At 36.5% G+C, this 12,412-nt stretch overlaps 1 protein-coding gene and 1 long non-coding RNA gene across 9 annotated transcripts in view; one reads left to right on the forward strand and one right to left on the reverse strand.

Moving 5' to 3' along the window:
• The window catches only part of SLCO1C1 (solute carrier organic anion transporter family member 1C1), a 59,623-nt gene extending 50,286 nt beyond the window's left edge, over positions 1 to 9,337 (forward strand). For 6 of the 8 annotated variants that reach the window (XM_060024391.1, XM_060024395.1, XM_060024396.1 and 3 more), the window contains 3 exons: positions 143 to 207; positions 5,694 to 5,811; positions 7,592 to 9,337. In XM_060024391.1, the coding sequence (XP_059880374.1) occupies positions 143 to 207; positions 5,694 to 5,811; positions 7,592 to 7,814 (406 nt within the window). In that variant the 3' untranslated portion in view covers positions 7,815 to 9,337. Of the gene's footprint in view, positions 1 to 142; positions 208 to 5,693; positions 5,909 to 7,591 lie in introns of all 8 variants that reach the window. The other 2 variants (XM_069541183.1, XM_060024394.1) reach the window with 2 other exon arrangements.
• LOC132433534 (uncharacterized) overlaps positions 1 to 12,412 on the reverse strand; it is a 134,214-nt gene that overhangs the window by 108,087 nt on the left and 13,715 nt on the right. The window lies entirely within an intron of this gene.

The following is a 12,412-nucleotide window of genomic DNA, read 5'->3' on the forward strand; positions in this document are numbered from 1 at the left end:
TGCTAGAATACTAGTGGGTTCTCCATAAATGCTACTTGAATTCTAACATCATTTCATGTGTGTTCAGTAGATTATCACTGACATTACTATTTGCTTTAATGTACTATTATATTTTTTGTCATAATGCTTTTGTTGATTTTAGGTGCATTAAGCCACAACTTAAGTCTTTTGCCCTGGGTATCTACACCTTAGCAGTAAGAGTTCTTGGTAAGTATAATCTATGCTTTAATTATGGTAGCCATTACAAGTGTATTTTGAATAATTTTCTAAATATTTTTACAGAATTATGACACAAAACTAAATGATGTCAGTAGTAGATCCCTGTTCCTTTAATCTTCTTCCCTCCTTCATATCTTTCTTCCCTCCCTCTTTTCCTTGACTACTCTCTTCCTTTTTTTCAGAAATATTGAGAACCAATGCTGTACCCATGATAAAGTGATCTTATAAGAGTAGTGACATTTTTTAACAATCTTGTCTCTTCTAGCATGGGTCTAGTGTCAAAAAATCCACTGCTGTTATAAAAGAGCCCTCTGAGAGGAAAGCAAAAATTGAATCAGTAAGAAAAGCTGAAGTCTAAATATAATTTTTTAAATTATTAGATGGAAGGAATTCTTTTGAGCTACTCTCAATACTAGGATACATCATTGGTAGAAAGATAAGATCATTCAAACAATCAAAGTGTGGTTTTGAATTCACAATTTGTTAAATGTAATAGGAATGGTTTCTTCTGACTACCAGACTTTTCAATATTCATTAGTTAAAACCCATAAAAAACAGAGTGATTAAGTGAGATGAGGTTTTTGTCCTTAAAGAGTTTATATTATAAAGAAGATAGTAAAACCATTGTAGATGTTCCTCTGTAACTTGACAGAGAGGAACTACCTGGAAGAAAAACAAATTCAGAACTTTAAATAAATGTGGTTTACATAAATCTTGATCTAAAAATGGATATACGTGAAGATCGAATATAATCCTGATAAAATTGGGAAAACAACAAAAATGGAGGTTTATGCCATCATGGCTGGCTCTAATTCTACAATATAAAAACAGAGATTATCTAGAAAAAAGGCTATTGAGCCTGAAGTACATCCCTGGCTGTAATTAGTCTATCTACCTCCCTTTGAGAACACAGATATAACCTACAGTGTGAAAAAGATCTCAAGTAAAAGAAATAATTCATGAAGTTGATTCCATAAAAATGAAAATATACTTAATACTGTATGATACCATTTATATGTGGAATCTAAAAAATACAGCAAACTAGCAAGCATAACCCAAAAAAAGTAGACTCACAGATATAGAGAACAAACTAGTGGTTACCAGTGGTGGGGGGGCAATATAGGGGTGAGGGAGTGGTAGATACAAACTACTGGGTATAAGATGGGCTCAAGGATATATTATACAACATGGGGAATATAGCCAATATTTTATAAATGGAAAGTAACCTTGAAAATTGTATAAAAAATAAAAATATATATATACTTGAAAATGAGAAAAATATCATAAAGCAAACGACAAACTACATACAATTTTTTTGCAATTTATATAACAGACAGGTGGCTAATATCCCTATTATAAGGAGAACACCTAAGTACTGAGAACAAAAAGATCAACACCCTAAGAGAAAATGGGGTAAAAGATATAAACAACCATTTCATGGGAAAATAAATATAAATACCTCTTAATATATAACAAGATGGTAAAGACTCCTCATAATAAGAAGAGTACAAATTAAAACTACACTGATACTGATTCTTACTTATCAGATAGGCAAATTACCAAATGTTGTTTGTCATGTATTACAATACAAATAGAAAATCGATACACTTATACACTGCTGTTGTGAAAATTATACTATTTCTGGAGAGGGATATTTGGCAATAACTAACAAAATTACATATAGACTTACTTATCTTTTGACCTAGCAATCCCACTTCTAGGAATTGATGTCAAAAATGTGCTAGCAAAAGTATGAAGTAAGTCTAATCTTATGGATGTTCAATCACTGTGACATTAGTTATAATAGGAAAAGACTACAAGCAGTCTAAATGTACATCAGTAGGAGACTGGTTAACTCAACTACAGTAAACCCACATAATAGAATACTATGCAGCTGTATGGACAAATGGGGAAAATCTCTCTCTAATGTTACCAAGTATATTAGTCAGTACTGGCTGTCATAACAAAACACCCTGGATTGAGGGGCTTAAACAACAGGAAGTTATTTTCTCATAGTTCTGAAAGCTGTAAAGTCCAAGATCAATGTGCCAATAGGGTTGGTGTCTGGTGAGACCTCTCTTCCTTATTTGCAGATGGCCATTTTCCCACTGTACATACCCTGGATCTTTTCTCAGTGCACAGAGAAAGAGAGACCTTTGGTGTCTCTTCCTCTTCTTATAAGGACACCATTCCTATCAGATTGGGGCCCCACCTTTATGACCTCATTTAACCTTAATTATCTTCCTACTTTTTCCACATGCAATCACATTGGGAGTTAGGGCTACAACATATGAATTTTGGAGGGACACAATTCATATCAAGTGATCTCCAGTATATGCTTTTAAGTGAAAGAAAGCAAAATGTAGAACAATGTATATAGTGATTCATTTGGTGTAAGTACAGAAAGGTGGAAATATTATATACACACACACAGAGGTATTTGCTCTTATTAACAAAAAGAAACAATGGAAGCATAAACTAAAAACTAATACTATTTTTATAAAAACTTTACCTGTTAGGGAAGAAAGGAAAAAGGGGAGAGAAAACAGGATGGAAATGAGACTTTGTAAATGTAACTGTTGTATAATTTTTAATTTGAAAGCATGCAAAAATTTTATATAATTTAAAATAATTAAATTAACAGAACCAAAGAAATTCTTAAAACAAACCAAAACTAACTCTATATTATATGGGTGACATAACCATACAGAAAAAAACTTTAAACTACATGGAAAATAGAATTATTACCAAATCCCCATTGCTTCAGTACATTTTATGGTCTTGTCATTAATACTAACTTTGGCATTGTTAAAACTATTGTGTATTTTCAGGTTAAAGTAAATAAGGTATTATGTTAATATCATTAGGAATCAATATTTTCAGCATAATAGAAAAGTGATAAAAGCATAAAATATTTAAGTAAAACTCACTCTTAATTTAAACTTAAAATGTTAATATGAACTCATATAGCTTTATTTTAAAATAATGTGTATCTTATAACTCTGTCTCCTGAAAAATCTAGAATCTATTTAACCCAGGAGTAATGAGCACCCATAGCAATGAATCTGTGCTATCTAAATATCATTCCTCAATAAAGAAACCACAGCACCTTGGAGAACTGACTAAGGTCTAGGGTAGAAAATGCATAAGATGATTGTGGGACAACTTTTGTGCAAGAAAGTGAGAAAGCTATCAAAGGGATATGTCAAAAGGACACAGGACCAATTTGAGGAGCTTGGCCTAAGGTGAGATAACTTGAAAATAATATACGTAATATAAACAATATTATTATATTAATTAATATATAACATAACTAATCATTATAATATCTGCCATGTCTTGAAATACAGTGAATATATAAAAAGACGTAAATCTGTAATGATACCTAAATAATTTTGGAGAATACTAGGGCATCAATTCATTATTTTAAAAACTGATAGGGGCTTCCCTGGTGGCGCAGTGGTTGAGCGTCCGCCTGCCGATGCAGGGGACCCGGGTTCGTGCCCCGGTCCGGGAGGATCCCACATGCCGCGGGGCGGCTGGGCCCGTGGGCCATGGCCGCTGGGCCTGTGCGTCCGGAGCCTCTGCTCCACAGCGGGAGAGGCCACGGCAGTGAGAGGCCCGCGTACCGCAAAAAAAAAAAAAAAAAAAAACTGATAAATGGAAAGAATTGAGCATTTATCCTGCCTTCCTTCTGTATTTCCTTCGAAATAAACTATACTTCGAAGGAATCAAATAAATAGTCATGAAGGAAAATTCTCTTTTATAGAAAAATCCTAAATAATTTTACACAAGGAATAATATAATTTTTAACCATCTGTTTTGCAACCTCATCAACATTTGCTGAGAGCTATAGGTGAAAATGGATGAAAAACTTCATAATGGAGGGCATAGCCTGAGTCTCAGATCCATTTTAACATTACAAAGAGTGGCAAGTAGACAGCATGTGACTTCTGCCAGAACACACAGAACCACCTGTGCCTTGTTCCTGCCAGAGTCTATGCAGGAGCTAACTACCAGGTTATTGGAGAAATGAAGGATAGGAGAACAAAGTAAATGACGTCATGAAGAAGCAATCAGTCAAATCCAGACTGCGGCATGTTCTACAGGACAAATGTCTTCAAAAGTCATTAGTATGAAAAAAGAAAGTTGGAGAAGAAGCTGATATAAAGAGCCATCAACTAAATTTTTTTAAATAGATCTTTACTGGAGTATAATTGCTTCACAATACTGTGTTAGTTTCTGTTGCACAACAAAGCGATTCAGCCGTATGCATACACATGCCCATGTCCCCTCCCTCTTGAGCCTCCCTCCCATCCTCCCTATCCCACCCCTCTAGGTCATCTCAAAGCACAGAGCTGATCTCCCTGTGCTATGCTGCTGCTTCCCACCAGCCAACTATTTTACATTCAGTAGTGTACATATGTCAATGCTACTCTCACTTCGCCCCAGCTTCGCCCTCCCACCCCATGTCAAGTCCATTCTCTATGTCTACCTCTTTATTCCTGCCTACCTGGTTTGAATCCTGATTAGAATGATCCGACTCTAAAACAATGCTTTGAAGACATTCAGAAAAGTTTGAATGTGGATTTTTGATAGGATTAAAGAAATTATAAAATGTGTCATGTGTTAAATGGCAGAGTGATATATTTTTTAAAATGTCAGAGATGATTTCTGAAATACATATAAGGAGAATGACGTGATATCTGAGGTATCTCTTAAAATATTAAAAAAAAAGTTTCTGGATGCACGTCGGGTTGTGGGACTGGAGAGAGATAACACAGGGGTGGCAAGATATTGATATCAATAATTGTTAAAGTTAGTGACGGTACATGAGGTTGTATTACATCATCCTCTCTAATTCTGTGAATGTCTGAATTTCCCATTATGAAAATTTTAAAACATACAGAAGAAGGCAAGCGTTTGAATCTTGAGGAACATCTTCACGTTATTAAGAGCAATGTAAAGTTAGTTATCACCTAAATGTTTTTCAGTGGCAAATAATCTATTTAGATGGACTGTATATAAAGAGAATTTTTATTTAAGATACCAAATAATCTAAACTGACTGTTAGATATCTTTATCTATGTGATCTTCTTGCTTACAGGATTTTATGCAAAATCGGGTCAGTTAGCTCTTTTTTGAATCTGGAATTCTTCTCATCCTGGTACAGAAAGGGAGAGACCCTTGCAAATATTTTCCTTTGTAAATGTACATCTTCCTTACAAAAAGGAAACTTATGCTATGTCTTCAGAGCTTCTCCTATGACTTCTGTTTCTCAAAATTATCAGCTCAAAATAATCTTTATACCAGAGGCATATTTTGGGGTGACATATTCTGGTTTTCTACAGATGCCCTGTCATCTCCAAAGCAGTGAATTTTGGACTGACTGTGTTTTCCGAGAATCATTAATTATAGGCTAACCAAAAAGATATGTGTATATTTTTAGTAGCAATTATTTGTTTTTCTCACAGCAGGAATCCCAGCTCCCGTATATTTTGGAGTTTTGATTGATACTTCATGCCTCAAATGGGGATTTAAAAGATGTGGAAGTAGAGGATCCTGCAGATTATATGACTCAAATGCTTTTAGGTACCGTATCAAACTCATTCCCACATCTCACGGCTACCACATCCCAGGTTTGCACAATGCAATTGGCACTAATAATCCTCATGTAGTTTCATTGCTTGTAAGGAAAAGGAGAGTCTAATCAAGAAGTTTTTTCTGGGGCTTCCCTGGTGGCGCAGTGGTTAAGAATCCACCTGCCAATGCAGGGGACACGGGTTCGAGCCCTGGCCCGGGCAGATCCCACATGCTGTGGAGCAACTAAGCCCGTGTGCCACAACTACTGAAGCCCGCGTGCGCCGTGCTCTGCAATAAGAGAAGCCACTACAATGAGAAGCCCGCGCACCGCAACGAAGACCCAACACAGCCAAAAATGAAAATAAATAAAATAAATTAAAAAAAAAAGTCTGTTCTGTTTTATAGAATAATTCTATTATTATCTGATTATTTGGCTAGATCTTTCGTTTTTCCCCCATTCTTAATCTTGACCCCCATTTTAAATGAGTAATCATTTAAAAAAATATGACATAAGATTTCAGAATAGAGTAGAATTTTCAAAGTTTGTGCACACAAGTGAGTTAATTCTCTGAAACTCAGAAGCATTTAAATCTAGGTCACATTTGGGGTTTAATTCTATTCTTTTTCAAACTGAGCCAAACTGTCCCATTTACGTCAGATATAATCCCTCTGGGCAAGAGTTGGATTTGGCTGTAAATCTGTCCGGCTTTTATTGCCAAACTGATGTTCAATTATTCCAGTACTTGAAATGCATAAAAGTAAAAGGTTTTCTCTGTGTGTGTGAGTGTGTATGGGGTTGAGGGCATGGGTTTTTTTCACTATGGTATCATTCAGTTCAATTCATCAAACATTTAGTTTCCTTATTGCTTAAAGCAATACTTCAATGGCTTAAAAGCAAGAAGGATTTTTTTTTTTCACTTTACAAGCTGAGTATTCTCTAGAGAAATAAACTTGGTGCTGAACTGTGTAAGTTGGAAGTTGGCTGTGAATTTAGCCGACCATCTCAAATAAATTTGCTTGACTTAATAGGCTTTGATGTTATGTGAGAAGTTTATTTTGGTCTTTGGAAGGGACCTGATCTATGAGGAGAATTGGCACTTTATTCACATTAACTAAGGCTGTATTTTAGTGCAAAGACAATGTAATTCAATCAGAGACTATGAGTGTACATACAAGGTAACCAGCATGAATCATTTAACCTGTCCTTTCAAACCTTTGTGTCTTATAATCTAATGTAGAACTAAAGGCTACTCATGGAAGAAATGGATTGAAACCTCTGGTTTGCTCTTAAGTCAGTCTACTCCACTGAGAGCTCTGATTTCCCCTTAATGTTGCTTCTTGCAGTTTTTCCGTAGAAGTGAATTTGGGCAAGCTTCGAGGGGAGGGTAACCACATAATTTATCATGCAAACCTGGGTACTTCTGAGAGTGAAAGGGGGCACTATTAAAAACTACACTGGGACAACACTAGCATAATCTGGGACTGTTCTGGGCAAACAGGGATACAGTTACCTGGTCTAAGGAAATAATTTACAGAGAGGATGGGATGGATTATATAATTATCAGTGACTGAAAATGATGGTACTACTAAAATTGCTTTATATTAGCTTACTGCCTTCCATAGTCTGTCAAATGTTCATAGAAAGGTCTTTCATAGCCACTGAATCTGCATTCTTAAAACCATCCTCATGATAGTTTTATTGATATTGATATTTTTGGATGATATTATTACATTTTATTTAAAGTTGGATAGTTGCCATAATTAAGATGGACATTCTCTCTTCTTCTAGACACATGTATCTGGGACTAACCATGATCCTTGGCACAATGTCCATTTTCCTAAGTATTGCAGTACTTTTCACTTTAAAGAAAAAGTATGTTTCAAAACACAGAAGCTTCAGAACCAAGAGAGAAAGAACAATGGTGTCTACAAGAATCAGGAAGGAAAACTGTACGACGAGTGATCATTTGCTACAACCCAGCTACTGGCCAGGCAAAGAAACGCAGCTTTAGACAAATGATGACTTGAAGCCATGTTTTCCATTTCTGGAAATTCTGCAAGCAAGTTTTAATCAAAAGGGTTTTAAATGTGTAAATTCTTTCTCCTTTCAAAAAGATGTCTACTTTGTTTTTGATCCTAAGTATTAGATAATGTACGTGATAACAAATACAATTAATCATGTTTCAGAAGGTGTAGAAGGTAAAGTTAATCTTAAATATTTTAATTTATAAACCAATTCCTTATATTATTTACTCATTCTGCTTAACTTTGCCTGTGCCCATTGATATATTAGCTGTACTCCTAGTAGAACAATTGTCGCTATAGTTTAATGGCTATGTGTAAAGTAATTTCTAAACTGAGATACTTGCCTAGGATAAGAGAATACTTAAAAAAAATTAAATGACATCTTGGTCTCCTTCAAATATCACCTTAATGATGATGTTAGGATGGAGTCAGAACATGTAGAGGAAGATTTTGTTTTAAGCTCCTTCTTTCTTTTGAAATACAATAATTGATATAGAAATGTATATTTGTAAATGATCTTGGAGGATTCGAATTTTGAATTACTAACTCTTCTACCATTACGAACTCTTCTGCATGTATTTTATGTGTGAGATTTTAAGTGACCATAGTTGTAAAGTAATAAAATTAATATTTAATATGCTTTCCTGTCTTTCTATGAATTCAGTGGAGTAAAAAGTATTGTTAAATACTGCCCATATTTTAATGTATATAAGCAGCTCCAGACTTATGTTTGTGATGTGGTCCTAAAATATATTTGATAGTGAATTTCTGAAAGTCCACAATAAACTTAGATGTTATAACAGGAACACAGGGTGATGGGGTGAGTGATGCTGTGGTCCCTTTTGGTGCTCTCCCTGGCATCGTCACAAGGCTTCTGGGCAGGGTGATGCCATTGGTACAGTCTGCCAGATGGCTCTCTGTTTCTCTGTAACTGAAAAAGTCATGCCAGGCATTTCCTGTTCACTGGCTTCCTGGTCCTGCTCTCACTGAACTAGTAGATTCAGCAGTCCACCATCTTTAATCTTCAGCTCTACTATGTGTTATGTCTTTCTTCCTCCACCACTGCTGCACCCTAGAAGGGGCCTGACCTTCCCAAGAAAAGCAAACTTAGGTAGATCCACCCCTCCCCTGCATTGGAATCTTGGAATCCACTGCCACAATTCTTAGCAGCCTTTAGAACACAAAAACAGGGCACTCCCAACAAGGAGTCTCTTTGAGTTATTTCTTGGGAGCCTGAGTCCAACAAAATTCCAGCTCAGAAATGCAGTCGCGGGACTTCCCTGCTGGTACAGTGGTTGAGAATCCACCTGCCAATGCAGGGGACACAGGTTCAAGCCCCAGAGGGAGGATCCCACATGCCATGGAGCAACTAAGCCTGTGTGCCACAACTACTGAGCCTGTGTGCCACAACTACTGAGCCTGTGCTCTTAGCCCATGAGCCACAACTACTGAGCCTGTGTGCCACAACTACTGAAGCCTGTGTGCTGCAACTGCTGAAGCCCGTGCGCCTGGAGCCCATGCTCCGCAACACGAGAGGCCACTGCAATGAGTAACCTGTGCACCACAGCGAAGAGTGGTCCCCACTCGCCACAACTGGAGAAAGCCCACGCACAGCAACGAAGACCCAACGCAGCCAAAAATGAATAAATAAATAAATAAATAAAAAAGAAATGCAGTCGCCTTACTCACACAGTGGAAGGATCAAATAAATTTTCCCCTTACATACCAGTCCTAAGAATATGATGAATGGAAAAAACTAGAGATGAAAAGTGTGGGGATGGAGAGCAGGGAAAATTTCCTTTAAATACATGTTAATTTTGCCATTTTATTTGAATTGGTGGTGCCAGATTATTTCATATTTTACTATTTTTAAAAATGAAAATAGACTTGGTTTGTTTCCAGCAGGCCTACTTCAGACCTGCTGCTGCTGTACTAACTTGTGAGCAGGAATCCTTTTTGTCATCTCAGTATCAGCCTTACCCATAGCGGATATTTACTGAATGGGTGAGTGGGAACACTTGTCAAGAGTTTTCTTTGTAGAGATATAATTGAAATTCAAGTTCCTCATCCTGTCTCCCACATCCTCTTTATTTTCTAAAGCTTTTGTAGCAATATCCTGAAAAATAACTTCTTTGCAAGTAAATTTCTAAACAGGATCCTATCCAATGTACTCTTGAATGACTTGAAAAATAAAAATTAGCATAAAGCATATTTAAAATGATTTTTTTTCATAAAAGCACCAACTGTTAATGAAAAGCATATTTTTATGCATAATCGTTAATTCAACAGTGGAATTATACATACTAAACTCATTTGTATGGCATATGAGGGTATCATTTAGTGGCAAAGTGAATTTACTAAAAGGAACCTTGACGTTTTAAATGAGTAAATTCAGCTGACAGAAGTAAGCAGGCTTTTCATGCCTCAGAAAGCACTTTTTTTTTTTTTTTTTTTTGAGAAACCAAACCCCATTTCAGAGGTCAAAAAATTCCCTCAGGGCTTCCCTGGTGGCGCAGTGGTTGAGAGTCCGCCTGCCGATGCAGGGGACACGGGTTCGTGCCCCGGTCCGGGAAGATCCCACATGCCGCGGAGCGGCTGGGCCCGTGAGCCACGGCCGCTGAGCCTGCGCGTCCGGAGCCTGTGCTCCGCGGCGGGAGAGGCCACAACAGTGAGAGGCCCGCACCACAAAAAAATAAAATAAAATAAAATACGACGTTGTTTCTCATCATCAAAAAAAAAAAAAACTCCCTCAGCCCCAGGGCCAGACATTAGAGGTAAGGCCTTGATGGACATGTGGGATCCCACAGTTGCACCACTTTATTCATTTATTATACAGTCATGACCCCTGGAGGTGACCAGCACCTCAAATGAACATCTGATTCACTCTAACCTTCAGACAGGAAACACTCCAGCAATATCATTTTGTAAGTGGAGTGACTTCAATTGGATTAAAAGACTTGCCCAAGGTGGAGGCAGTCAAACTAACGCTGGGTTCTTCCATTACATCATGATGCCTCTAAAGCAGGTAATGAAAACAAACAATCTGAAACCTCTAAAAACAGCTGGAAGAACTTTTGTGACCATGACCAGTTAAGAAATCCCCACTTATTATAAATTTATAGACTCAGACATAAAAGAAGATTGAAAGAATAAGTTGACTGTAGCATGTACAGTTATAATTGTTATAATAACTATTAAATATAATATTAAGCACTCTCTTTATGTGTGCTGAGTGCTGTAGACACATTATCTCAATTTCAAAGGTCAAAATAACCTTACGTGTTAGATATGAGTACTGGTATGTTCAGAGGAAGCTTAAAGAGTTTTAGTTACTTGTGCAAAGCCAATATTTTCTCGTAGCTGGTAAAGCCAAGATTTAAACTGAGGTTTATCAAATTCAAACAGCGACGTTATCCCCATATTAATCTAGATCCTAAATTGTTGTCTTCCACTAACTTCGCTGAAAGTCAAATTTTGTACATAGACATTAGAGAGGTTTTAGCATGCTAAACCACACACATGGTTAAAAAAAATCAAATGGTACAAAATGATTTAAAATGAGAAGTAACAGTCCTTCACACCACCTTCACTTCTATTCCTCAAAGGGAATTACTTCTAACCAGTTTGGTTTGTTGGTTTTTCTGATGGTCACTTCCAGTATCTTTAAATAATATGCACATACCAATTTCTTGATTTATTAACGTGGGCAATGTTTACTGACTCTCTATTCTGATAGATTAGAACTAATGTCACTTACTCATGCCCCGTTGTTCTTCCCCCTGTAATCTGTACATGCTGGGGTCACTGTTCTGAGTTCCTCAAATGTCACACCAATACCTCCATTTCTTGTTCAATAAACACTGAGTATCATATGTTTCCCCATTTCTCAAAATGAAGACCTTAGAGGTTCCCTCCCTTCCCTCCGTGTCTCCAAACTCTGGCCCATCTCCCTCTTTCTGGGTAAAGTACCTTTATTTTTACATTGTTAAGAATGATGACAATTATAGTCAACTCTGCAACCATTAAATCTAGGAAAGGCCTAAGTGGTTACGATCATGACCGATGCCATCTACTGTTGAAGTCATGAAACCTACTGTTAGAAAAAAATGAAAAAGAGGGAAAAACATATTTAATGAGGCATTAGGGGCACGTTAGCATATTTAAATATTAATAAGTGTGATGTTTAAAAGTGTTTTATGTTTGAATAATTTGGGAATATATTGAGTTAATGATAGCTCTCATATGATTGCCGAATCTCTCAGATTCTTTAATGTGATGCGGTACATTGCCAGTCTACTAAAGGGGATGTGTATCTCAAACTTATTTGGCATTGAATCCACTGTTTTATTAACAAGTCTTGGACCTAATTTTCAGTACAATATATTTGGAAAACACAAGTTTATCCTTCTCTTTGTAAAATCTTTTGCTATCTTTATCAGCTTCTGTCAGGATTATGCAGTTTTATAAAATTAACTAGAAAGCTATTTTGTTTTTAAAAGTCTGGAAAAGATTTTACAACATAGGAATTTTCTGTTCCTTTTACATTTGAAGAAATGTTTTTAGCCTTTTTGAGAAATAATCCTTG

This window comes from Delphinus delphis, chromosome 11 (genome assembly GCF_949987515.2).
Source record: "Delphinus delphis chromosome 11, mDelDel1.2, whole genome shotgun sequence".
NCBI classification, from domain to species: Eukaryota; Metazoa; Chordata; class Mammalia; order Artiodactyla; family Delphinidae; genus Delphinus; species Delphinus delphis.